This window comes from Phalaenopsis equestris, unplaced genomic scaffold (genome assembly GCF_001263595.1).
Source record: "Phalaenopsis equestris unplaced genomic scaffold, ASM126359v1 Scaffold000096, whole genome shotgun sequence".
Taxonomy (NCBI): Eukaryota; Viridiplantae; Streptophyta; class Magnoliopsida; order Asparagales; family Orchidaceae; genus Phalaenopsis; species Phalaenopsis equestris.
The window spans coordinates 1,154,686-1,180,677 of record NW_018164538.1 but is presented as its reverse complement, the minus strand read 5'-3'; the positions used below and the strand labels follow the sequence as shown (position 1 = coordinate 1,180,677).

General features: G+C 33.4%; 2 protein-coding genes across 2 annotated transcripts; both read left to right on the top strand.

Annotated features, from left to right (window-relative positions):
- The first annotated feature begins 2,879 nt into the window (after window positions 1-2,879).
- LOC110020458 (SKP1-like protein 1A) lies at window positions 2,880-5,004 on the top strand. Its single transcript, XM_020718570.1, has 3 exons — window positions 2,880-3,047; window positions 3,818-4,122; window positions 4,651-5,004. The coding sequence occupies exons 2-3, from the start codon at window positions 3,823-3,825 to the stop codon at window positions 4,765-4,767; spliced, it is 417 nt and encodes a 138-aa protein (XP_020574229.1). The 5' UTR covers window positions 2,880-3,047; window positions 3,818-3,822; the 3' UTR covers window positions 4,768-5,004.
- Window positions 5,005-12,199: 7,195 nt separating this feature from the next.
- On the top strand, window positions 12,200-18,476 carry LOC110020463 (SKP1-like protein 1A). The gene is made up of 2 exons (XM_020718576.1): window positions 12,200-12,601; window positions 18,115-18,476. Exons 1-2 carry the CDS (start codon window positions 12,317-12,319, stop codon window positions 18,286-18,288), a joined length of 459 nt encoding a protein of 152 aa, XP_020574235.1. The 5' UTR covers window positions 12,200-12,316; the 3' UTR covers window positions 18,289-18,476.
- Window positions 18,477-25,992: the final 7,516 nt, after the last annotated feature.

Sequence of the window (25,992 nt, the reverse complement as noted above, 5' to 3'; positions counted from 1 at the left end):
TGATTTAAAGAATTATAGAATATGTAATTAATGATTTTTGTAAATGAAAAAGGGATAATATTCAAGAGAGTCAATAAGAGTCATTGGATTGAAATAAGTTGGGAATATCCTGATGAAGTGTTACTAGTATAAATATGGGAGGTGCATTTCAGTTTTGTATCAAGTAGAATCAAGAATTAGAAGAGTGAAATAAAATTGAGTTTTACAAGTTTTCCTCATCTTTTTTTAGCATTTCTTCTAATATAATAACCTCTTAGCTTCCAAAAAATTGGTATCAGAGCCAAAGTTTCTTTTTAGAGAGATGGCAAGGAACGATATGATTCACTTCCAAGTCAAAGCTCAATAATAGCAAATATGACAATTGGAGCATCAAGATGAAGGCCCTTCTTGGAGCGAAAGATGTATGAGAGATAGGGAAAGGCTACAATGAGCCACAAGATGAGTCAAGTATATCCCAAACTCAAAATGACAGTCTAAAAGATTTGAGGAAGAGAGGCAAGAAGGCTCCCTATCTATTGTTTCAAGGATTTTATGATTTGAGTAGATTTTCGATGTGAAGTCTGTCAAAGAGGCATAAGAGAAGCTTCATACCTCTTATAGAGGAGCAGAGCAAGTCAAGAAGATGGTACTTTATTGAGTCTTAACAATTTCTAATCAATTGAAAAGAAATGGAGAAAAGCTAGAAGATGTAAGGACTAGAGAGAAAATCATTCGATCTTTAGATTTAAAATTTGATCATATTATCGCCATTATTGAAGAAATCAAAGACTCACAGGCTATGACAATCGAGCAACTCCTGTATTCTTTACAAGCCTATGAAGAAAAGTAAAAAAAGAAGCAAGGGATCACAAAACAATTCATGAAGACGCAAATTAGTTCAACTAAAGAAGAGAGCCTTGAGAATGATAGAAGTAAACAAGGAAGAGGTCGTTGCTGAGAACAAGGCAGTGGTCGTGGACGTGGAGGAGGTAGGAGCTCCAATAATGACGACAATAACAATGCAAATGTTGAACGAGGGGGCAGTTCAACAAGGAGGCTTGTAAGAGGAAAATCAAGACCAAGGTCTGATAAATCTCGAGCTATGTGTTACAACTATAAAAAATTTGGGCACGATGGTGTAGAATTTAGAACTCCCAATAACAATAAAGTTGAAGAAGAGGCTAACTGACTGAAAGATAGAAGTTAATAAGATGACACTTTGCTACTGCATACAAGGAGAATGAAAAAGATGAAGATAACCCATGGTATTTTGACAGTGGTGCAAGCAATCATATATGTGGAAGAGAAAACATGTTTGTGGAGCTTGACGAGTCGGTGAGCGACAATGTATCATTTGAAGATGAATCTCAGGTAGTGCAGGCCTCATTTTTGGTGAGGTATGTTTCTCTTCCATCTCTACAGCCTAGGATCTAGCTATAAAACTTCTATACAGACTCTTCTAGAGGACTAGTATTTGTATCCTCACACTTAGAAATTCAAACCACCTCTTGATTCTTGATAGTCTCATATGTGGGGTTTCAAATTCTCAACATTTAGTTGAGTCGAGCGGAACCAACATATTGAAACTCAAGTCGAGTTCCCATAAGAATCAGAAAAGGCCCTAAGGAGTTCATTTGTACTTAAGGGTTTAATGCTTTGAAATATCACAAGCATACATGCACCAAACACATACACATACACACATTATAATTCACATTACGCAAGCATTATAATTCGCTTAATTCACAATTGAAATTATCAAATTATCATTACCCCTAATCATCGTAATTAAAATTTAAATTCCTTATATAAAAAGATATAATAAAATAAAAAAAACAGTAGAATAATAATGACAATAATAGATATATACATATATGTACATATGTACATATATGAACAAAAAAATTATTGTCATAATAATAATAATAATAATAATAATAATAATAATAATAATAATAATAATAATAATAATAATAATAATAATAATAATAATAATAATAATAATAATAATAATAATAATAATAATAATAATAATAATAATAATAATAATAATAATAATAATAATAATAATAATAATAATAATAATAATAAATAAAAAATAATCTACCCCCCATTAGGGGTGTAAACGAGTCGAATACTGACAAATCCGGACTCAGCTCGTTAAAAAATGTCACTGTTCATGTTCGACTCGTTTATATTTCAAACAAAAAAAGCGTGTTTCGGCTCGTTTGCTTAGTAAACTAAAACATGAGCTGTTCGTGAACAAATTATTGTTTTGACAATCCTAATTACACAGCCGTAGGATGATAAGAGTTGAATTAAGATTTAAATCTTATTGTCTATATTAAAATACCATTTAAATAGAATTTAATATAAATTTTTTTTCTATTTTTTTAATTTATAATGTTAATTAATTATAAATCTGATAGTAAATTAAATATTTTAAAACTACTGCTCATCAAACAACGAGCCGTTTTTGACGGCGCTGCCCATGTCACCTCCCTAACTCCTCTCCTTCCTCTCCTTTAAATACATCCCCTTTCCTCTTTTTCTCCCCAAGCCGAACCTTGTTCCAGCACACACCTAATAATCCTAATACTATAATATATATATATATATGCTCTCTCCACCTCCTACTCGTTCGGAAGCCGCCATAAAGAGCCTGCAGCGGCAACCTGCTGCCCTTCATCTCTCCACATGGCGCGATTTCAGCTTCAGATTTCATGAGTTAATCTAGTTGTCTCTAGGAATTATTTATGTATTCGTATGTTTTTCATATTTTAGGCGGTTAGATAATATTTATTTGAGTAAAATGTGCTGCGGTTATGTGGTTAGTTTTTATGTAAGTGCTTATGTGGGGAGTTTTTATCCAAGTAGTTAGTTTTTTGCTGGAGTTGAGGTTTGAGAAAACCAATAAGATTTACCCCCGTTTTCCACCCTTACCGGCATTCTCTCTGTGTCACCAGCGAAGGCAGCGCGCCAGCGTGATCGTGGGGGCGGAGGAGGAAGTCAAAGGTTCCTTTCCTCTTCAGCGAGGGAAAACTGCGGGCGGCAGTGGAGAGTACAAGGTTCTTATTCATCATCCATATTCGTTCTGGCAATTACCGTTTTAATATTGTATTCTTTTAGTGAATTGATGATGATGAATTGAGCTTCAGAGCGATTGAGCATGTATAATTACAAGAGGGGGATGTGTAAGATTAATGCAGAAGCTGTGCTATTGGTTGACTGTTACAAGTTTATATGAATGATTTCTTCTTCTTTTTACATCTCCAATTTATAAGGAGAAAGCAGGGATCTATTAGCTGAAAAAAATGAACAATTTCAGAGAATATATATATATATAATAATAATAAATAGTAGTAATAATATATGTATAACCATAAATAAATGTAATAAATCAAAGATAATAACTGGTAGCACTAACGAGTCCTTTGCATTAATCTATGGTGAGCAATCTCTCACTCTTTTCTATGTGATTTCATATGAATCATTGAATTGACTTATAAGTCGGAAGTGTTAGTGATACGGTCGATGATGTAAAACATCCATTGCCGTGGTTTACTCCAGTGGCCGAGGGAGATGGACCCAATGGGTAGTGGGAATACTGAATAGCAAATGAAGCAGTATTTGATTTCAGTCCCTATTAAAAGAAAATTTATTACGTTCGCCGTCCGCACGTCCAGCTAAATTTATTAGTAAGCTGACAAATCACTATCATTCACTTCATTTGTGATCATTAATGCAGATGCTCCTCTTGAATTTTCGCTCTGTTAGCTACCCCTCCATAAGTAGTTATTATAGCTAGATTAATTCATCATACTTGCAATCCATACAGTATCAATGGAGGTAAAGATGGCTTCGTATGAAAGGAGAAAGGTGACTTTGAAGAGCTCGGACGGCGAAGAATTCTTGGTAGAAGAAGCCGTGGCGATGGAGTCTCGGATGATCTGTTACATGATTTGGGATGGACTAGCAGGTGACGTGATTGAACTCCCTGGCGTGAAGGGTAAGTTTCTATCTATGATTATTGATTTTTGCAAGAAACGCGTTGCATGGGCTGCTGGCGGCGATGGGACTTTGGAAGGCTTGAAATCTGATTTTGTGAAGGTTGATTTGGGCACACTGATCCATCTTAGTGCAGTATGTCTTCCCTTCTTGTGTCTATAAATGATAATAGTGCTGTTTTTAATGTGGCATTTTAACTTGAGTTCTATGTGTGTAAATATGAATGTTTAGGTTTGAGATATGTAAATGTTTAAGGATTGTATGCTACGTATGTAAATGCCCCTATTTTTTTCATCAGACATATTTTTGTAAAGTAATTGGAAGCATTAATAAATCATGATATGTAATGACATCTAGGCATGACAACATATTACTTGCATGAATAGCAAATCATCGAGTAACCATTTTGTAATTCTACATTTTTGTGTTGTTAATTAGATATATATGTTATATTATGCATTACATTTCATTACACACACACACACACATATATATATATTTATTGTCTGTTTGGATTTATGCTTCAGCTGCCAAGTAAAATTGGAATTTAGACTTCAGCTCATTCATGTAGCTACACATGAAATCTTCTTAATTTGTATTTATGTTTGGTTCCATAATTGTCTTCATCTCTAATTACTTTTCATGATTTTCGTAATGTAACAGGCAAGCTTTTGTCTGAAAACAAATGATTTGGTTGATTTGACCTCTCAAACTTTAGCAAATCGGATTCAGGGGAAGACTATTGAAGAGATTTGCAGGGCCTTGAACCCTGAAGAATAAAAGGAGATTCAGATGGAGAATTCGTGGACATTTGAGTGAAATGATGGTGGTGCTCTCTCTCTCTCTCTCTCCCCCACACCTTGTCCCTATATTTACTATGAGTCTCTTGAGTTTTCTATTTTATTTGATCATGTTGAGTCTAGTGTGTTCTATATACTTATTTGAAAGTGATGATTGTCTTTTATTTCATGTTGCAAGTTTAGGGTAAGAAAGTTGAAATAACATAAGATATGTATCTCCCGAAACACTTTTGGTGCAACTTAAAGCTACCATTTATATGATTTTGACACTTGTGTATTAATATCGTTGGGTCCTTTTTAACAACTTGTGTTTAGCTATGTAATTTTGCTATTTGTGTTTACATATTACATCTATTTTCTAAAATGATCGGCTGACACAACTTTGTAAAATGTCACTCTTTTCTTTGTTGTGGTTTCAAGTTGTAAATTGTGTGCTTTGAACTTTGGCTACTCTGGTTAAAATTGAGCTTTAGTTTATGTTCGATTTATGCTCTTTTAGTTGTTTTCAAGTTAGATTCACTTAAAAGTTACTGTTGTTATAGTTGCTGCCTACTTATTGACAAGCAACATTATTAAGCAACATATTAATTATTTTAATAAGTTTTTACTTTAAACATAAATTTGCATTTTTATGAAAACATAAACGAGTTTCTTATGTTTATGTACATTTCTCAAGTGGCAGTGCCCTCTTTTCACCCCACATCCAAGTCTTCATCTGTGTGCACTTCTGGTCGTGCTAAAATAAAATTTTGCGGTTTTCACATACATACGGCCCAATTCCTATGTATTTACATATGTGACATCAAAATTTTATTATTTTACCTTTATGTTATCCAAATCTTTCTTATCACATAAAACATGTCACTTTTTTTTAAAATTTTTGGAAGTGTTGTAAATAAATTTTCATGCATAGATAAAAGGATGTATTTATAAAATTGAATTTCAAGTGTTTAAGAATTAACTGGTATGTTCATAAATTTTTCTTATTCTTTTAATTGGTTTGCTTTAATTATGCACTTATATTTGTTCATTTCATGATATTTACTCAGTTTGTACTTATCCAAATCATTGCAAGTGTTGAGATACACAAATTAAAAAAAAACGCTAAAATCAAACATATAAATAGAAATAGCGCTGTCAAAACGACTTATTGTTCACAGACAGTTCAATTCTTTAAGTAGCTCGTGTTCGATTCATTCGCTAAGCAAACGAGCCGAATACGAACAATTTTTTTACACTCGATATATAAACAAGCCGAACACGAACTAAGTTTTGTTCGTTCGTGTTCTGCTCGTTTTTGCTTGATGGGCATTCTTGGAGTGATTTTGGTGCGATTCTTGGCTTTTGTCGAGGGATTGTTCTGAACCGTCTGTAAGACCTTCTCGGCTTTGATTTGGCTTGGAGTTGTTGCGTGTTCTTCGAATTTTCTCGTTCCGAGTTCATTAATGGCTTCAACAAGTCGTACGAATGTACCTTCTTACATAGATGTTGTATATGGTAATGTTTATGAATTACCTAATGTTCTATTTCCTAATTCTTTCAAAGATCGGATGGAAGAAGATGCTCCTGATAATCTCTTTAAGAAACCAACAAAAAAGAACGGTAAACCCGCCATTCATTTTCAAGTAAGAGAAACTAACATTTTTACAAAATCCTTAAATTTTACCCTGATTGGTAAATTTGCTTTAGGACATCCGTGATTCAAAATTATTAAAAAGTTTTTTTCCGACCTAAAACATGTAGGTAAATGGAGTTTAGGTCTAATTGATGGTCGTAACCTCATGATTAAATTACAAGAAGAGGAGGATTACACTTCCTTATTTGCAAGGAAATTTCTTACAATAGATAAATGTTATATGAAGTTTCTAAAATGGACGCCAAATTTTAATCCTTCTGAGGAATCACCCATTGTTTCGATTTGGATTCATTTACTAGGACTTAAGCTTCATTTATTTCTTTACTAGGACTTAAGATTCATTTATTTCATCCACTAGTGTTATACTCAATTGGTTCTATATTTAGTTATCCTTTAAAGATGGATAGTGGATAGTGCAACACTGCGTTGTTCTTGACCATCGATGGCTAGGATATTGGTTGAGAGAGATTTTACGGCTCAATTCCATGATTCTATATGGATTGGGGATGAGAATACGGGGTATTGGCAAATTGCGGAAATGGAATTTGTGCCACCATACTGTTCCAAATGTAAGATGTTTGGTCATGTGATTTCTTCATGTTATAAAGCTCATCCTGATTTAAGACTGCCTAAACATGTACTAGACTGAAGGCTAAAGATGTTCTTGAAGAAACTCAAATATGTAATGGGGATAATGATCTTAGTATACACAGGTTGTCTGATGAGATGATTACTTCATTTCCTGATAAAGAAAATGTTCCAGAGACGATCAATAATCAAGATCTTCAAAATTTAAATGAAACGGTTCTCAAGGTTCCCGACTTGAATAAGGAGGATGATACTATGATCAATAATTCTGATACATTACTTCCAATTTCTGATCCGATTAATGATGAAATAATTACTATTACAAATCTCATTACTAATGATAAAGATTTGGTGTTGGATGACAATTTGTTTTTTACTCGAAAAGAACTTGAAGAAGATTGGTTAATACAAAGATCTTCAAGAAAAAGGAAATTTAAGGCTTAAGAGAGCTTGGTTATATTAATCCATAAGCTCTCAATTCTCTGAGAACAGGTAAAGAAGATGAGGTAAATCCTTCTTGCTCTAGGCAAAGTAGAGGAAAATCAATTGTTGATGATGTTTAACACCTTAATATGGAGTATTAGAGGCATAGATAAACCGGTGCCTCTGCGAGGTTAAGGAGATTGATTCGTACTTATAATTTGCCTTTCTTTGTTATCTTGGAACCTATGGTGGCAGTTAAGAATAATGAGAAGTTTATGTAAAGGTTTGGTTCTTTTCACAATTTAGCCAATCTTAATAATAAGATTTGGTTGTTTTGGAAGAACTTCATAAAAATTGATATTCTTATCAATCATGATCAGTTTTTACACTTCCGTATTTATCATAATAACGATTCCTTCATTTTTTCAATTATATATGTTGATTGTTCTAAACAAGCTCGTTTAGATCTTAGGAATCCTATAACTAACATTAATACCAACTCATAGCCTTGGCTTTTGGGTGGAGATTTTAATTTGATTTCTTCTGTTTTGGAAAAGAAAGGAGGTGTTGCTCCTAATCCCAATCTCATCTCTTTTTTCAACAATTCTATTCTGGATGCGGGTCTTTTTGATTTGGAATCTAAAGGAATTCCTTTCACTTGACACAGAAGTAATACTTTTGAGAGATTGGATAGGAGCCTTTATAATGCTGCTAGGGCTAACAAGATTTGTTATGAAGTAACTAATTTAACTATCACTACTTCTGACCATGCTCCCATCCTATTGAAAACGAGAAATTCTTTTTCTAAAATTCCTTTTCAATTCTGTTTTTTATAATACTTGTCTACTTCATGACAATTTCAAGACATTCCTTAAAGATAACTGGCTAAATTTGACTGTGGGAAATGCGGGTAGCTGTGGAAGGTACAAAAGAATTTGGCCAACATACTCAAATGCTGAAATTAGGAGGTGTTTGGGAATATTATTATGAATATTGAGAAGCTAGATAAAAGAGTCAATACTTTGGAGTTGGACTATGCCAACCAACACATATAATGGGATGTTCTCTTTCAATGCCATCAGGAGTTGAATAAAGCTATCATGATGGAGGAATTTTTCTTGCTCAGAAAGCCAATAAAATTCACTATTTGGAGGGCGATAGAAATTCAACATATTTTAATGCCTGTATTAAAAACAGAAAAAGAAGTAATCTAATAACTTCTATTTGCCGCAATGATGGTACTATCATCACTAGCCAGCAAGCTAATATTAATGATGACATTATGTATTTTTCTAACATCTTAACTCTTGATGAGAGTTCATTACAAGCTTTGGATACTTCATTGTATGACACTATTTCTGGCTTTTTTGGTATGAATCTTCTTAGTATACCTAGTGCTTTGGAAATCAAAAGCACACTTGATTCTATGGAGGATGGGAAAGCAGCTGGGCCTGATGGGTTCATTGTTGAATTTTATAAGAATGGCTGGGAGATTATTCACCCAGAGTTGGTTTTGACAATTCAGGAGTTTTTCAGAGGCGTTGATTTACCTCGGTATTTTAAGTCTTCTAATGTGATTCTTATTCCTAAATCCAATTATGCTTCTTCTTGGGAAATGTTTAGACCTATCAATATTAATGTTGTGGTTACTAAGATCATTTCTAAAATAATGGTTAACATACTGCATCCTATCCTTCAGAAGAATATTTCAAATAATCAAACTGTTTTTGTGTTGGGGAGGAATATTAGTGATAATGCACCGACTGTCCAAGAACTTCTTTGTGGACTTTGATAATAAGAGCAGAAAAGTTTTTGATTTAATACAATGGTAATTTATCATGGATGTTCTAAAAACTATTGGCTTTCTGGAGAACTTATGTTCTCTTATTCATAGAACTCTGCATAGCAATTTCTATTCGTTACTTATTAATGGTCAAAAGCGTCGCTTCTTTAAGGCTTTAAAAAAGTTAGAATTGAGTAATTCTAAGCTCATTGGACTCGATTTGCCAAGATATTCTATTTGACTATAAGCTTGTCATATTTGGAATTCATTTGACCTTCAAATTAACGACACAAAGCTTTAAAAAGTGGGTTAATGTGCCTACGACGTGCAACACATCTGTGGGGTGTTGGAGGGTCACAAGGTTGTCGAGTCGGAGTGGGTTGGCAGGTCGTGTGGACATGGAGTTTACACTGGCAGAGCGTCGGACCACTGTTGGAGTTTAGGTGGCAATCCACAGATGTGGGATCAGACGAAGCTATATGTTGCTTCATGTTTTGCAGAGTTTGTGATCCAACTATGGGGGTCCCACTTGGTGCTGCCTTAGATGAAGGGCTCACATGTTTGAGCAATTTTTGTCGCGGTCACACCACTTTTTGCATGAAATTATGTGGGTTGCATGTTTTCATGAGGACCACTTGCTTCTGCCATCCAATTGCTCGAAATCAGATGAATCACATAAGCTGTTGTGTGTTTGTAAGGATTACTTTATCGGACTACCCAAAAAAATTCTTGCAATCGAAAGATATTTTACGAACATGTATCTTAATGATTTTGAAATCTAGTCTTCTTAGGCTTTTTGGACACATCTTGTCAAGACTCTTGATTTGATTAGAAACTTGTCAAATTTGGAATCCTTTTACCTTTCAATTAACTACACAAAGCTTCCCAAACTTGTTTAATGACTTGATTTTACTCGGATTGGGCCAAATATGGTGTCATTGGGTATGTCTCATTAGGTTGGTCAATTTGACTGTAAATTTGCTGAAATTGAAGTCCTGGATAATTTTTAATTTAAGTTAGAATATTTCTTACTTAAAAATACTTTGAAATTCATGCTAATTATCTCTAGATTTCTGTTAAATAATAAAATTTGTTGACCCCATTTGAGATGCTATACATTCTTGTCACATAATTTTTTTGTATTTACATATTAATACATATATTTTAATGTTTATCTCAATCATTTTAAAATATATTTATAAATATGTTTCTTTCAACTAAAAAAATAATATTACTCATTTTTTTTCTGAAATAATTAAAATATTTAAGTGATTTGTATATTGTTCTTAAATTTATTTCAATTATAAAAACACATAAGAATTATGATACGTCTAAATATTCACGTAAAATAAAATATTTAATAATATTATTAATTATACGTCTTAATTTTCCCAATTTTATATTTTATATTTTTTTATATTTTGATGAAATGAGCATTTATAAAAAAAACATATTAGATGCACAACTTTTTTTTTTTTTAATCCAATTTCATCTAGATCTCTTTGGTTTCCGACAATTGAAAGGAACTTCTTTTCCAATTTATACTTCACTTAAGTCATCTCTAGGAGAAAATATCTCGTCCGGACAACCAGTCACTGGCAGTCATGTCTTCATACACATCATTGACCGGTGATGCGGCGGCCAATGGTTGTCCGTTTGGACAGAATAACTTTTCCATATCTAGAGTAACTTCCCTACGACTTTCGATCATTTTGTTCTCTGCAATCCTTCCAAGTTTCTTCATCAATCGCGGAAGTGATGGCTTCAGATGAAGGGAAGAAGATGACATTGAAGAGCTAGGACGGTGAAGAGTTCTTGGTAGAAGAAGTTGTGGCGATAGAATCTTAGTCGATCTGCCACATTATTGAGAATGGATGTGCAGATAACTAGATCCCGCTCTTTCAAGTGAAAGGTTAGAATCTTTTCATTGTTATTGAGTACTACAGGAAACACATCAAGTTAGCTACGAGTAGTCTGTGGTCGGCGCCAACAACCAGAGGACTTCAGAAGAAGATCTTCATTTTATGAAGCTAAATCAAACCACACCGGTCAATCTTATTATGGTATGTGCATCTTGTCTTTTTTATTTTATTTTGTTTTCCCTAATCATTGATGATTTTTTCACATAATAAAAGTGATGAGTAGGTGAAAAACACATAAATTAAAAAGATCATAGGGCTTAACTCAATTGAAATAATAATTATGAATTAATGATTAGATATTTACTATATCACATCAATAACACTTCATCAATATTCTTCGCCTTTAAAAATTCAAAATATTATTATTTTTAATAAAAAGTGAAATAAATCCATAAAAATATAGGTTTGAAATTTAAAATTGTCTTCCATGTAAATATTAAAATTTAAATGTGCGTTTAGTAAATACCCAATAATTATGGGCGAAGCATGTAATTTTTTTCTGAGAAAAATAATATTATTCATCATAAATTCGGCCCCAGCCGATCTTCCTCTCTCTTTGGGAAAAATTATTGTGTGAGTTCATCGCACTTAAAAATGTCTGCGGTGAATTAATAAAAATATTCTCTTTATCAAAACTATACATGCCAGTGGGCTCTAATTTAAAATTTTGTTCCTCCTTACTTGTACTTCGAGCTCTTATTCGGGGAAAAAATTTACGTATGATGCGTACGATTTCGATGTTATACGGAGGGTATAAAGGGGTTGCACCCGTGATATAACCCCTTGTAACCTCAATGTAACCTAGTGTAACATACTTGTAATCTACAAATAAGTTATGCGTTTCTGTTATCATATATTAAGAATTTATTAGTAGGTTACAAGTAAGTTACGAAAGATTATATGAAAGTTATAAGGGATTATACCGTGAATATAATCTCTTATACTCTCGGTATAACCTCAAAATCGTACGCAAATTTTTTCTCTTATTCCGTGCCGACACAATTAAGATTTTTTTTTTTAAATAGAAAAAAATTTAAATTGGGCCACCGACATACTCGTACTTTTGATGATAGGAAGTGTTTTGATTGGTACACTCGTTTCTGCGTATGTAATTAGTGAAGAGATTTCCTTCGATCATCCTATTTTTTCTCTTCAATCTTTTGAAGTTTTTTGATCGATGGCGGTGGTCATGGCTGGGAAGAAGGTCACATTGATAAGCTCGGATGGTGAAGCGTTCTTGGTTGAAGAAGCTGTGGTGATGGAATCTCAGACAATCCGTCACGTGATTGAGGATGTACCCGAAGATAACGTGATCCCGCTCCCTAAAGTGAACAGTGAGATCCTTTCCAAGGTTATTGAGTATTGCAAGAAACACGTCGACTCGGCTGCGGAAGAAGATCTCAAGGGCTGGGACTCCAATTTTGTGAAGGTTGATCAGGCTACGCTTTTCGGTCTTATTCTGGTATGCATGTTTTGCCTTTGTTTTAATTTTTATTTCGCTTGCCCTAATTCTTGGATGACCTTTTTGTGTTAGTGATAAATGATTGCGATCGGCGATTGTTTGTATGGTTGATTTGTTTTTTTTTTTTTTTTTTTTAGGGTTTTATATATTTGATATACATCTACTCTTGAAGGATTTAGGAAAGAAAACGGGGATTCGTTTTTTTCTGGTTTTTTGGGTGTTAATATTCTCATAGATTGGGCTATGAATGCTTGTTAGGTTTTCCTGTTTAAAGGCTATATGAAATTTGATTTGTTTAATAACATATAGTTTATGGTTATTTTTTGTAATTTTTTCTATATCATTGGGCATCAAGTGGATTAGGATTTTTTATTAAAGCCTTAATCAGTGTGGATTAAGATGATGTGGCTGCATGGTCAAAGATTTTCATATTTCTGATGTCATAATCAATGTTGTAGGCCTTATCCGAGGGTTGTCTTAAATGAATCTGAATCTTCTTTAATTATTTTATTCTACACAAATTGTTGATTTTATTATGTAAAACTTTTTGGATAATTTCTAGCCAGGATACTTTTGTTGTCTTGTGTATCCTTCATATCAACTTTATCAACTTGATTAGTTGGACATTTTCTACTTTTTGTTGTGCATACCGCATGCCCGGGATTTATCAACTCTGTATTTAATAGATCTTATAAATTTGAATCTAGAATATCCTAATGGTTGTCACAATTTAAAAGTTTTTTTGGATCATTTAAAAGTTTTTTTGGATCCTCTAATATGTTTAATCCAAGTTAAATTCTAAAAGTAGTCTGTTTGCAAGTAAGAGAGTACTAGTTAATTTAAAGGTTGTAGATTAGATTTGTGATGTGATTTGATTCGCCCAAGAAATCATAATAGTAACATAGTTTTAGACTGGTAGTATTTAGTTAATTGAATCAATTGGGAAATTAGCACTAAGGCAAGTCTTGGATATTTCTCTTGCATGATAGTTCTTTAATTGGAGATATTTCTATTAAAGGATTGGAGAAGAATCAAACTTACCACTTTTATAAGGTTGGACTATATGCATTGGTTGTTATCAAGGTGAGATTGAGCAAATCTTAGTGGTGAAAAAAATCCACAATCACGGTGTAATATGCACCAAAATAGAGACCCATTTCGTATGTGCAGTGATCCAAAATGCACTTGACTTGAAATGTATTTGCATGGTATGTTTGAGTCTCTTTTGAATCTTATTTACTGCAAGTTTTTCCATTATGATCAGTGTAAATCTATGAACTTTAGTATGTCCATGCATATGATCGTCTAATTTCATGCACAATTAGGTTGAAAGCCTTTGGTATGATATAGTTAATTATGGTATAATAGGATTGATCATGCTACGCAGAGTTGCACTTTTTAGAGTGTCATTTGATGTTTGTGAATGATTTTCACCGGTTTGCTCCTAATTTAACGCTGTATCATATACTTCTTTTTCATATTTTCAGGAATATTATATCGAGAAATGCATTTTGTATGTGTTGGCTTATTATATCAATATTCTTTTGTTTATTTAATCTATTAATTTGCATGCTAAATGTGTGATGAATGTTCTTACATATTATATTATGCCCACTGTTCATTATATTAGCGCTATTGTTCTTTTTACACCTTTTGGTTCATATTATGTATTTTTTCATCAAATTTTACTCAACTTATGGAAGCAATGGCAATGTTAACTATATTGGATGAGTATTATAACATGTATGCATGTACTAGATGTTGGCCCAGTCTATATTTCTCTGCTTAGAGGACGTGCTAATAAATTTTAAATATTTAGGGGCTGTTGATGTTCCTATGGGAGGTACAAGATTGGGTTGCTCCTTATTTGCTAGTGGGCTTGAGGTTATAACATGTATGCATGTACTAGAATGTTACTTCTTATTTTGGCCCAGTTGATGAGTATTATAACATGTATGCATGTACTAGATGTTGGCCCAGTCTATATTTCTCTGCTTAGAGGTTGTTGATGATCCTGTGGGAGGTACAAGCTTGGGTTGCTCCTTATATTAGCTAGCGGTCTTGAGGTCACCTTGATATATTTTTTCTCATCTGAGATATTTCTGCAAAATAGTTGGACACTTTAATACATTATGTTGGAACTTTGATTATGCGTATGGTCATCTAGTCATGAAAACATATTAACTGCATGAATATTAAATGATTGGGTAATCATTTCTGCCATTCTACTTTTTTTATCATTATATGTATGTATGTATTGTTTTTCTAACTATATTTTATGATATGCACATAATCTATTTTGTTTATTTTATATTACCATACTTGGGATATTTATGGACACTTTAATACATTATGCCTCGTCGCACGTCGCTGTTTCCGTCGCTGCCTTCTTCGTCCTCGTCGCACGTCGATGTTCCCTCTACTCAGCGATAGTGCGCACGCAGTGAAGCACCGGCCAAGGTGATGGCCTCAGGGGTTCTTTCCTACGCCGGTGACAACCCTGCCCCCGCCCCTCTTACGAATATATTTCTGCAAAGTTACCACGATACTTTTGCTCTTGACGTTGAAACCGGATTTCTCAAAAAAACATCCAGTAAAAATGACAAACCTACAATCTTTTTCACAGAGACCGAGATTTCCACCCTAGCTGCGCCCTGCCGACTATTCTTAGTAGTTAAGTTTCTTTATGGAAAACCTAAACTTGAGCTAATTTGAAAGGATTTTGAGCAAATGAAGCTGAAAGGGGGTTGGAAGGTTGGTAAATTAGATGATCGGCATATTCTCATTCAATTATCAAATGATGCATACTACGCTCATTTGTTTGCGAGAAGACTCCTTCGAATAGACAACCAGGTTTTGAAAGTTTTAAAATGGACGGTGGATTTTGACTCTCGTACTGAACTTCCTACCATCCCTGTTTGGCTGCGCTTCCCAGGTTTGAAGGTCCACCTTTACGATCAAGAGCTCCTCTTCGCTTTAGCGATGGTATACGGTAAACCTCTCAAAATTGATATGCCTACAGTGAATCTGACTCGACCTTCTGAAGCCAGAATTTTGGTAGAACGGGATATTACTTTACCTTTTCCGGGAGAGTTATGGATTGACACATAGCATCAGAGATTTTGACAGCAAGCAGAACTTGAACAGGTACCTCTTTATTGCACCCACTGTCGGATTTTTGGACACTTTCTTTCTCAATGTTATCATTTGCATCCAAATTTAAAACATCCGAGTAAAAATGCTACTGGATCTACCCCACTTCATACCTGTCATTCTTCCGCCCCCGAGTGCATTCCACAGACTTTTGAAACACCGGTTGACACGATGTCTCCTCTCCCTCCCACTACCGGAGACAATACTGTTTCTGTTCTTCTGACTGATGTATTAACAGATGGTTCCCTTGGGCATCCTATAGTCTCTATCACTGTTAAAAACAATACTGCAAGATCCTTACCTCCAAAGGATATTTTTCGATCCGATAATCAGGATAGTATCACAACTCAACAACCTCAGGAAGCATCAGTTGCTGAGGAGACAGGTTTATCATCTCTTCAGAATGAGAATGTTGTTACTGTTAATCAGGAGCTAGGGGCTCATCCTCTTCTACATGACCGACAATCTGTTGACTACACTGATCAGATGAGCCAGTTTTCGGATGAGGAATGACTGGTATACACATCTAGGAAGAAAAAGAAGAATGGAGGCACACCCCAACTTGGGAACTTAATGGATGATACTTTAGTAACTTCAGGTAATGACACGACACTCAACAATTTGTTAGCTGACTCTGTTCCTAGAACCAGAGGCAGAGGCGGGACCAAGCTGGCTCGTCCCTAGCATCTGGTTTTCTGCGAGTTATGAATTTTAGAGTTTTATCTATGTCTTATCTTTTTTAGGATGTTAGTGTCTGTGTGTCGTATGGGTAGGGTGCCTTTATTGGGTCCTCTCATACAACCTTTATTGACCTTTTTCAATTTTAATAAAATTAGCCCTTGGGCGTTTCATAAAAAAAAATGGAACTTTGATTATGTGTATGATCATCTAGTCATGAAAACATATTACCTGCATGAATATTAAATGGTTGGGTAATCATTTCTGCCATTCTACTTTTTGTGTTTTTCATTATATGCATGTAAGTATTGTTTTTCTTACTATATTTTATGATATATGCACATAATCTATTTTGTTAATTTTATATTACCATACTTGGAATATTTATATGTTTGTTTGTATCCACGGATATCTTATAAATGTTGTTGATTTAATTTTTCTATGCTTACATACCTTATGTCATGTACTCTACTGAAAGAACTATTCCCTGTGGATGATGCATTCTGTTTTGAGCTAGACGTAGTCTAAGGGTACCTACATTTTTTGTATTTGCATATGACAATGTGCATCTATTTTGGAATTTAAGTTGCAGCTCCTCATGTTCAACTATATGATGACTTCTTTGGTGTGATTAATTCGTACTAATGATTGAAACATAACCGAATTTTTGACTCTCAATATGCTATAAATTTTATAACCGGAATCTGATCTAAATCTGATCTATTGTTTTGACACAACTTTTTGTATTTAGCTATTGAAACATCTTCTGACCTCAATTCTATAACTATAACTACATCAAAGTAATTGTGCACAATCTTGCTTTCTTACGGTTTTGTTAATTTGGTTCAATTTTTTAATACAACTTTTCGTGAATTTAACTTCATGCTGAATTCCAGCCCCAATTTTATAACTATACGTACATCAGACTAATCGTGCACTATTTCATTTACCTTATGCAATTTTGCTAAGTTCATTAGAATGTTAGTTATCTTTTGTTATGTGATGGAAATAAATTGGCTTACATGACTATCGGTATATATATTGATTCTCGTCTTGTGTTGCATTCTTTCATATGTTTCTTGTGATCTAAATGGGTTTTTGCCCATTCTATTGTATTTGCTTATGCTTGTTTAGGGAAGGGATTAGGATATTTTGATAGGTGATCAGTCTCATTGAGCAAGTATCTATAATTTGTATCACACGGATATTTAGATAGGTGATCAGTCTCACTGAGCAAGTATCTATAATTTGCATCACATCGATATGTGTCTATGCAGTGTCTTTGTATATGTTACGGATGACGTAAATATGGGATTCTGCTTGTGGACTTTGTTTTATGATAGGTTGTTATTTAGAAGGATATGGATAACTTCGCCAAGTAGCATTGTTTTGATGATTTATATCAATTCTTTTGTATTGTAGACATTCATGTGAATGATATCCTTTGCTATTACATATCTTTATATTGTTGTTAATTTATTGGATCAATGTTGTGCTAAGTCGAGACTTCGTGAAATGGGTAAATCCATTTTCCTTTTTGATCCTGGGTTTTTGAGTGTGACTAATCAATACAGACAATGAAAGTTGTTATATTGAGGATCGTAATTTCTTCTTCATGCTTCATTGCTTTTGTTATGACATTTTTGCTCTCTTACGGTTCTTAATTTATGTGATGTTTATAGGCAGCCCACTATCTGAACATCGAAAACCTGTTTGATTTGACCTGCCAAGCTGCGGCAGATATGATTAAGGGGAAAACTCCTGAAGAGATTCGCAAGTGCTTTAACATCAAGGAAGTCATCACCCCGGAGGATGTGGAGGAGATTCGGAGGGAGAACGAGTGGGCATTTGACTGAATTGGTGCTACTCTCTCTCTCTCTCTATCCCTTTCTCTCGCTATTTAGGACGAGTCTTGTGTCTTCTTAATACTTGGAACGTGTGGTGGTCGTTTTTTCTCTGTTGCAAGTTGGGTAAGAATGATGAAACAGCAGAAGCTCTGTCTATTGAATTTGTATCACAAGTATCTATACTTGTTGTGTGCATAGTATCGATTCTATTGTTGATGTGCCCTGTTTCTGCTGCTAGTTACTAACTAGTTATTGTAGCTCAATTGCTATTGGGTTGTTCCTGAGAAGTAGTTAAGAGTAGCCATCTAACAAGAAATTTGTGTTAAAAATATGCGACGCCTGTTGATTTTGAAGAGAAGATAGGCCGGGATAAGAATCTGGTTATCTTAGATTAGTTTTGAGAGTTTTGAGATAAATGTAATATACATTTGAGATAAATGTAATATACAAATAATTAATCAGTTTTTATATTACATTTATTTAAAAGGTAATTTTAGTAGTTTAAAAATTGAATGATTCTAAAATTCATCCTGCTGTGATTGCTGTTTTGAGATTCTGCTGCGCAGCTGGTGGTGACCAACCATGGAAGCTCCTTGCATCTCATTTTTGTGATATTAAGAAAACATGATAAGTATCTTTTCTTGGGTCCAATATTGGCATAAGTTTTGAATACAAAAACTCCATTAAGAATATTTTACAAATTTTATCATATTTTGCCCTTATATATACTCCTCAAATGGGGTAAGTTAGGGGTGTCCGTTATACCTCTCCTTGTTACTAACCATTAATAGGGATGTTCTATCCTGCACTTCTGAGGATGAGTTGTTTGCAGGGTTATTTCACCGTATTACAAACTTTTAATGGTAAGTTCGATCAAATTTATATTTTAACTTTTGAGAGTTATATTTTAGCCCCATTCAATCCTTTAACTTGTTAAGATGATAGAAAAAGGATTACATTGCATTAAGATTAGTATTAGACATGAGTAAAAGATCATATGCAAGTTATGTAATAAAGACATAATCAATTGTAGTAGGGTGAAACTACCTTGCGAACAACTCATCCTCAAAGTGCAGGATAGAACATCCCTGTTAATCGTAAGTTGGTAACAAGAAGCTTGTATTACATAATTTGGCATAGTCTCTTAATAGTATTTGGATTTTAGATCGTAACTTTTATTGAATAAAATTGATAACTGTTTTATCTTGATAGAATTAAGAAATTTTTGCCATTTGAATGTATGTTTTAACGATTATATCCTCTACAAAAGGCTCTCTCCTATTGTATATGCTCTATCTTATTTCTATGGGTTTGTTTGGGATCAATTTTATTTTTTGTTTTATTTTTAATTTTATTATTTCTTTTATTTTTTAAAACATATTTTTTAATACGTTTTTAACATGTCTTTTATTTTTTGTTTTTAAAAGTAAAAAAATATGTTTTGGAAAACATTCGAAATTACTTTTGTGTGTTTTGAATATTTTCAAAAATAATTATATCATAATTAAACATATTAAATATTTTTTTTAAATCAAGACATAAAAAATAATATAAAAAAAATAAAAAATAGAAATGAATGTGATCCTAAACGTTTCATCTAAAAGATCAATTCATTGACATCAAAATTTTTGTATGATGCGCCTCCAAAAATATCCACATTACATCTCATCATAAAACCAACCTTTATAGGGATAAAGAGGACATTATTTTCCTCTATATTCATCCAGAACAAAACTCACATGATGAAAGCTATTTTGTCTTACCTCTGCAGTCTTAAAACGACTACAATATTTTATCAATTGTTGCTCCCTCCCTTATGATTTTATTTGGGATTTCTCTAGCATGAGAATGTCAGATTTTTAGAAGGAATTGAAGGTGTCAGCTTCTAGCATGAAAAGTAATACAGTTATAGAGCTGCTTCTAGAAATAATTTCTTTTGTGACTTGTGGTTGACAAATAGATCTCTATGACAATGGATGGGAATCACTTACCATGACTTCTCTCACAAATTGCTTCTTTTAAGATAATTAACAATTTTATTTGGAAAATTGGACTCCCTTAATCTCAACCACTCCTAGTATGGACTGTTACAATAGTTTACCATTTTTCTCTTTAAACAATAAAATGGCCAAAATCCTTTGAGAGAATGAAGGAGAATTTTGACACTTTCAAAGCTAAAAAGCTTCTCTTTTTGAACATCATAATTATGGATTGGATTTATTATATTTGGTTTAAAGGAAACGCTCTTAATTTTGCACTTTTATTTTTTCTTAATTGCCCATATTGTGGTTTTAAAGTTTCTTAATAAGCTTGAAGCATTCGAGTAGTGGAAATATTATTCTATGTAAACTTTGTAACTCTAAGTGGAAAAGTTGCTTCCTCATTTTCTTCAAAGGTCAGTATTCAGTATCTCTCATAGGAGACTTCCTTTTTAAGGAGTATTTCTAGCTCCCTAAGCTTGCACGGGTGCTCCATGTTCAATTTGAAACTCATATTATTGCCAAGGTGCCCTACTAACTTGTTGCTTCTGTGTTAGTTTCTTATATTTAATCGGAGAAAAAGTACAAAATTTTAAATAATATTAATATTAGGGTGGTTAGTATGCAAAACAAAATTAAACTCCTTATGACCCATAAATTGAGGGGATGTAAATTCAAGAAAACTTGGTTGACTAAAGTTAAATGCTTGATTTTGGCTTTGGCTTGATTGTTTATAATATACTTGTTATGCCCCCATTAATTTTTTGACGATCTCTTCAATGCTTTGTGATGTGGATTTCTTGTCTCAAACATTATAATAAATTTATATGGGTTTTGTTTGAAATTTTTGTGACTTTTGGCAAATTTTTTGTAATTTATGAATTTTTTTTTGCTTACTTTTTAATGTTTTTGCGATGATGAACATATTGATATATTGAGAAAATTGAGGGTCACACTCAACTTTATTCAACAAAAATAAAGTACAAAGACCAATAAAGCTTACAACAACACCACACAACTAACTAAAACAAATGAGGAAAACCAAACATGAAACAAAGAATATAAACTCAACACTTCAACTCAAAATAGACAACAAGAACAACCAAAAAACCAGAAATACAATCTAGAAGCAAGTGGTTCTAGCTGAATTAATTGCATAATGTCCTCATAAATGCACCAAAGTCAACTTCTCCAAATAGTTGTTTACACTTTCATTTGAAAAACAAAAGAAGAAATATTCAACACAAAACATGACAAAAGAAAGAGCCAACGAATCCAAACCACAATTATATCCAAAATGAAGGAGTCAAGAAAATGAGGTTAGAATAATTTACCTGTAAAACTTATTAAAATTTCATTTATGTAATGTGAATATCAAAGATTTTCAAAGGTACGATTAAACTTTAATAAATTGTTGGAATTCATCATGGCTCCACCCTACTCGGGCTTTTAAGAAAAAAATCAAATATACATCTGTTCTGATCACTAAGATGTTTAAGAATAAACTCAAAGATATATATTTTATGATCAACCAAAAAGATAGAGACTATGAAATAAAATAAATATATAAATGAAGAGCAACCAGTCGAAAAAGAAAAACAAAAAGAAGCTAATGACCAAGAGAAGAAACAGAACAAGAGGTTAAGGGTCTGCTTGGGGCAACTACAGCTTATCCAGTTTGTCTAGTAAGTTGCTTATCCTGATAATTTGTTGATAAGCAGTTGATTCGGATAAGTTGTCTGACTGTTTGGTTTCTGCGTTTGGAAAACAGTTGATTTTGGATAAATGACAATTCTGCCATGTTTTGAATAAGTTGTTTAGTTGTTTGGTTTGTGCGTTTGGAAAACAACTGATTTGTAGCTTTTTGTAAATAAAAAACCATTCAGACAGACGCAGCTTTGCAGTATATACTAGAACTTTAATGGTTACACATCTGACAGTTGAGAACCAAAAAATATCATTTCGTAACAATACAAAATTATGATAGTTGGTTGACATGGAACATTAGAAGAACGTTGAGCAATGACCATTAGCATGCATTGGATAATGGTTGCATGGAACATTAGAAGTAAAGAATGATGAACGGTTAGCTTGATTGTTCTCCAAATAAATGAGAACATGAAATCAAAGAGATCAAAGTTGAACTTCAATGGTTGGCAGGAATTGATCATTAGCAAACATCAAGCAATAGTAAGCTAGGAACATAAGAAGTCAAGCAACGAGGGATAACCAGTTTGGTTGCTTTGTTGATAGCACGAGAGCCTCAAAAACCAGAAATAAAAACATCTAACACAGACTCAAACCCAAATGTTCTTTGTATGATCGGTGTTTTTTGTATGGTCAGTTTATTTCATCAAAACACGTTGTCTAGACAATAAAATTTGTTGAAAATAGATCTCAAAATCCATTCTTTTTAAGTTCTTGATCCAAATACTTGGTGTTTTATAAAGAATTTATGTTAAATATGTGCTTAATCAAATTAATAGCCATTGCTGCAAATCACTTCTCATTGGCTTCAATAGTGGCAAATTCCAATGAATTACAAGCCAAATACTTAGAACATGAAATCAAAGTGATTAAATTCCAATGAATTACAAACCAAACAAAAACTACTGACACAATATTTCATACAATGCATGGCAGTTTAATTTGTGAAATACTAAAGTTTTTTCCATCAAGTACTATAACTCCATTAAACCAAAAATGCAACTCCTAATCTGAACTGTTTAGAATTTCTCATCAAAATAAAGTCGCTGATTTCCAGGACTTAAATCCTCTCGATTTAACATGGAGACGATCCCATTATTTCAGACCACTCAGGCTTTACGTTAATACACGCATCCAAAGCAAATTGGATGTGTAGGATGGAATGCTGCACAGTCATCGTGGTAACTGTATAAGATCAAAACCCATTAATTCCCACACAAAAATCCCACCAATATACTTTGCTCATCTAGTCCAGAGCATAAATAATAATAGGACTCGCCAATACAAAATCCAAACCACCCCCATTCACGCCCGATTGAATCAAGAGATTGCAAGCGATGACAACAATGAAGTAAATCAAAGCCATCATATTTCCCAAAAAAAAAAAAAAAAAAAAAACTCAAACCTAGAAGTACAACAATTTGAAACGTTCCAAGCACAATTCCAAAAAAGTAAATCCTACCCGCTCCTAACATCCATGATCCAACTGTCTCTAGAAAAAAATAATAATAAAAAAAATTCAAAACCCCATTAAAATCTCTAAAATCCGACACACGTTGCTCGATTCCTAACAAAAGCGGGGCAGTTAATCCAACGAATCAAAGAAAATTAAATACCGATGCCACAAACAAACACTCCAGACTTCAATTCAAGTAGTCAATCAAAGCTAAAAAAAATAAAAAAGAAATATATCTAAAGCACACAAAAATCTTAAAAATTAAGGCAATGCAAAGTTACCAGATCAAGTCTGAGATAATCGTATCCCTCTGGTGAGGGAGGGATGTTTTCATCAGGGATGAAGCCAAAGCCGGCAGGGAAGGCGGAGGAGGTGATCCCATCGCCTGAGATTTGAATTGGGTCCTTGTCGTACTCCTCCGCAGCGAAGGTCGAGTAAGAACCGTAGCTCTGGGAGGAGATGTGAGGATCGAACCCCAGATAGCTATCGTCACCTATCAATCTCATCGGCGTCGAAAGAGGATGACATCTCTCTAATTCATTCCGCTTCCCTGATCGACGTCGAGCTTTTTAGCGAACGGGAAAGGGCAGGGGCGAAAGATCTTTCGCCCAAATCAAACGCGGATCGCAGGTCCTCCCCCGCGAAACGTCGTTTTTCCATAAGCTGGAGGAACGCTTTATCCAAAAGGGGGTGGCATTTTTAAAAACACCACCTTTGTAAATAAGAGTCCGTTTGGGACAGCTTATAAGTGTGGGTGGCGTTCCGTTTGGTTCGTATTTTTTGTCAAATAGTGTTTAAGTTTTTACACTAAACGCAGGCCGCGGGTCGACCGCGCGCCCCCGGCGGCTGGCCCGCGGGCCGCGTTTCAGAATAAACAGCTTATCTTGAAACACACAAACTGCCCCAAACGGACTCTAAGCTGCCCCAAACGAGCCCTAAGAATTAAGAATAGAATATGTAATGAAATAATCAACCCAAGATAAGAAACTAAAAACAACTACCAAGAGAAGTAGCTAAAGACTCCATTAAAAATATTGTATATATAAAGATATATACAAGAAAAACAAAAAAACTAAGCACAAAGAGAAATAACTAGGAGAAAAACAACCAACAAAAAGAAGAAATTGGAGTAAAGCTAACAAGCAAAGGAACAATAGAAGACTTCCACCAAAAAGTATGTATTAAGATTACAAAAGCAGAATATATATAAAAAAATTGAACTAAAGAGAAAAAAAAAATTTTAAAATAGGAAAAAAAAATGAATTAAAGCTTATAAAGAATTTTGATGGAGGGAATTTCTTTTCTGAATTTTTACCTTCTACTATTCCGCTTAATTATCCAATGAATGTTTTGAATCAACATTTCAATATGACTGGAATTATTTCTAAAAATTTCTGCAATTTGAGTAATAAATAACTTGATAAATATTACTAGGGACTACAAAAAATATCACATAGAAGACAACCTTTTAAAAGAGAATGTGGATAAGGACATTAAAAAATTAAATGATTATGAAATTCTGAAACAGTTAAAAAGAGCTTGCAATACATATCAACAACAATACCTCCATAAGATGAAATATTAGAGGTTTGGATCCCATTAGGCGTGATCTTTCACATATGAAAGTCAAATTTAAAAGCATAGCCCTTATACCAAATCAATTTATACATATCTTTCTGAGAAATATGCTCATGAAGAAAATAAAAATTATATTTATGAGAATAACAATTTGAACCATTCCAAAAGCAGGTGTTACCATTTTCGTGGGAATACCACGAATGGAGCTAATGCATTGAGATGAAGCCATTGAATTAGCAGATATGATCTGATTGTCATTAAAGATGACATCACAAAGCTTGGTGTACTTGGGACAATTGAACTAAGTTCATGGATCACAATAAAAAAAAATAATTGACTGTAAGTATGTCACATAAGAATTAAGACAATATCTAATCTTGTAAACACTCTAATTAAGTCTTTCCAGAACATAGTAATAGAATAACAAGAAATAAGCCAAATGGAGAGAGAATTTTTAGAGCCCTACTTAGCAAAAAAAAAAAAAAAATCAGAATTATAAAATTTCCAAATAATTGTATCTAATGAAGGAAGACTGATCCCAGCATTATGCTTAGGTAAATTGAAAGTATTTTCAAGCAATAATATTCATCTTGTTACCTTTTTCCATTATAATTCAAAAAATTACTAATTTAAGAAGATGTGTTTTTCTAGGACCTTTCAGCAAAGTAGTAGAACAAAATGAATAATAGAGGTAGCTCCAAATGGTATATTTTATGAGTTTTAAGTCTACCGACACGGAAAATAGATCTATGTTTTCAATAAGCTAACAAGATTTGAATTTTATCGAGAAACTTATTACAATCTATGACATTAATTTTAAAAGGCTTGATAATAAAACTTAATGATTCCACGACAGAGGTGTATATAAATATTATTTTAAACATCGGCACACACACAGACTTAGAAAAATAAATAACTGACATTAAACATTAACATAGATTAGAAGTCTTGCTGAAGCTATGAAAAATATTAAACAAACAACTAATAAGAAAA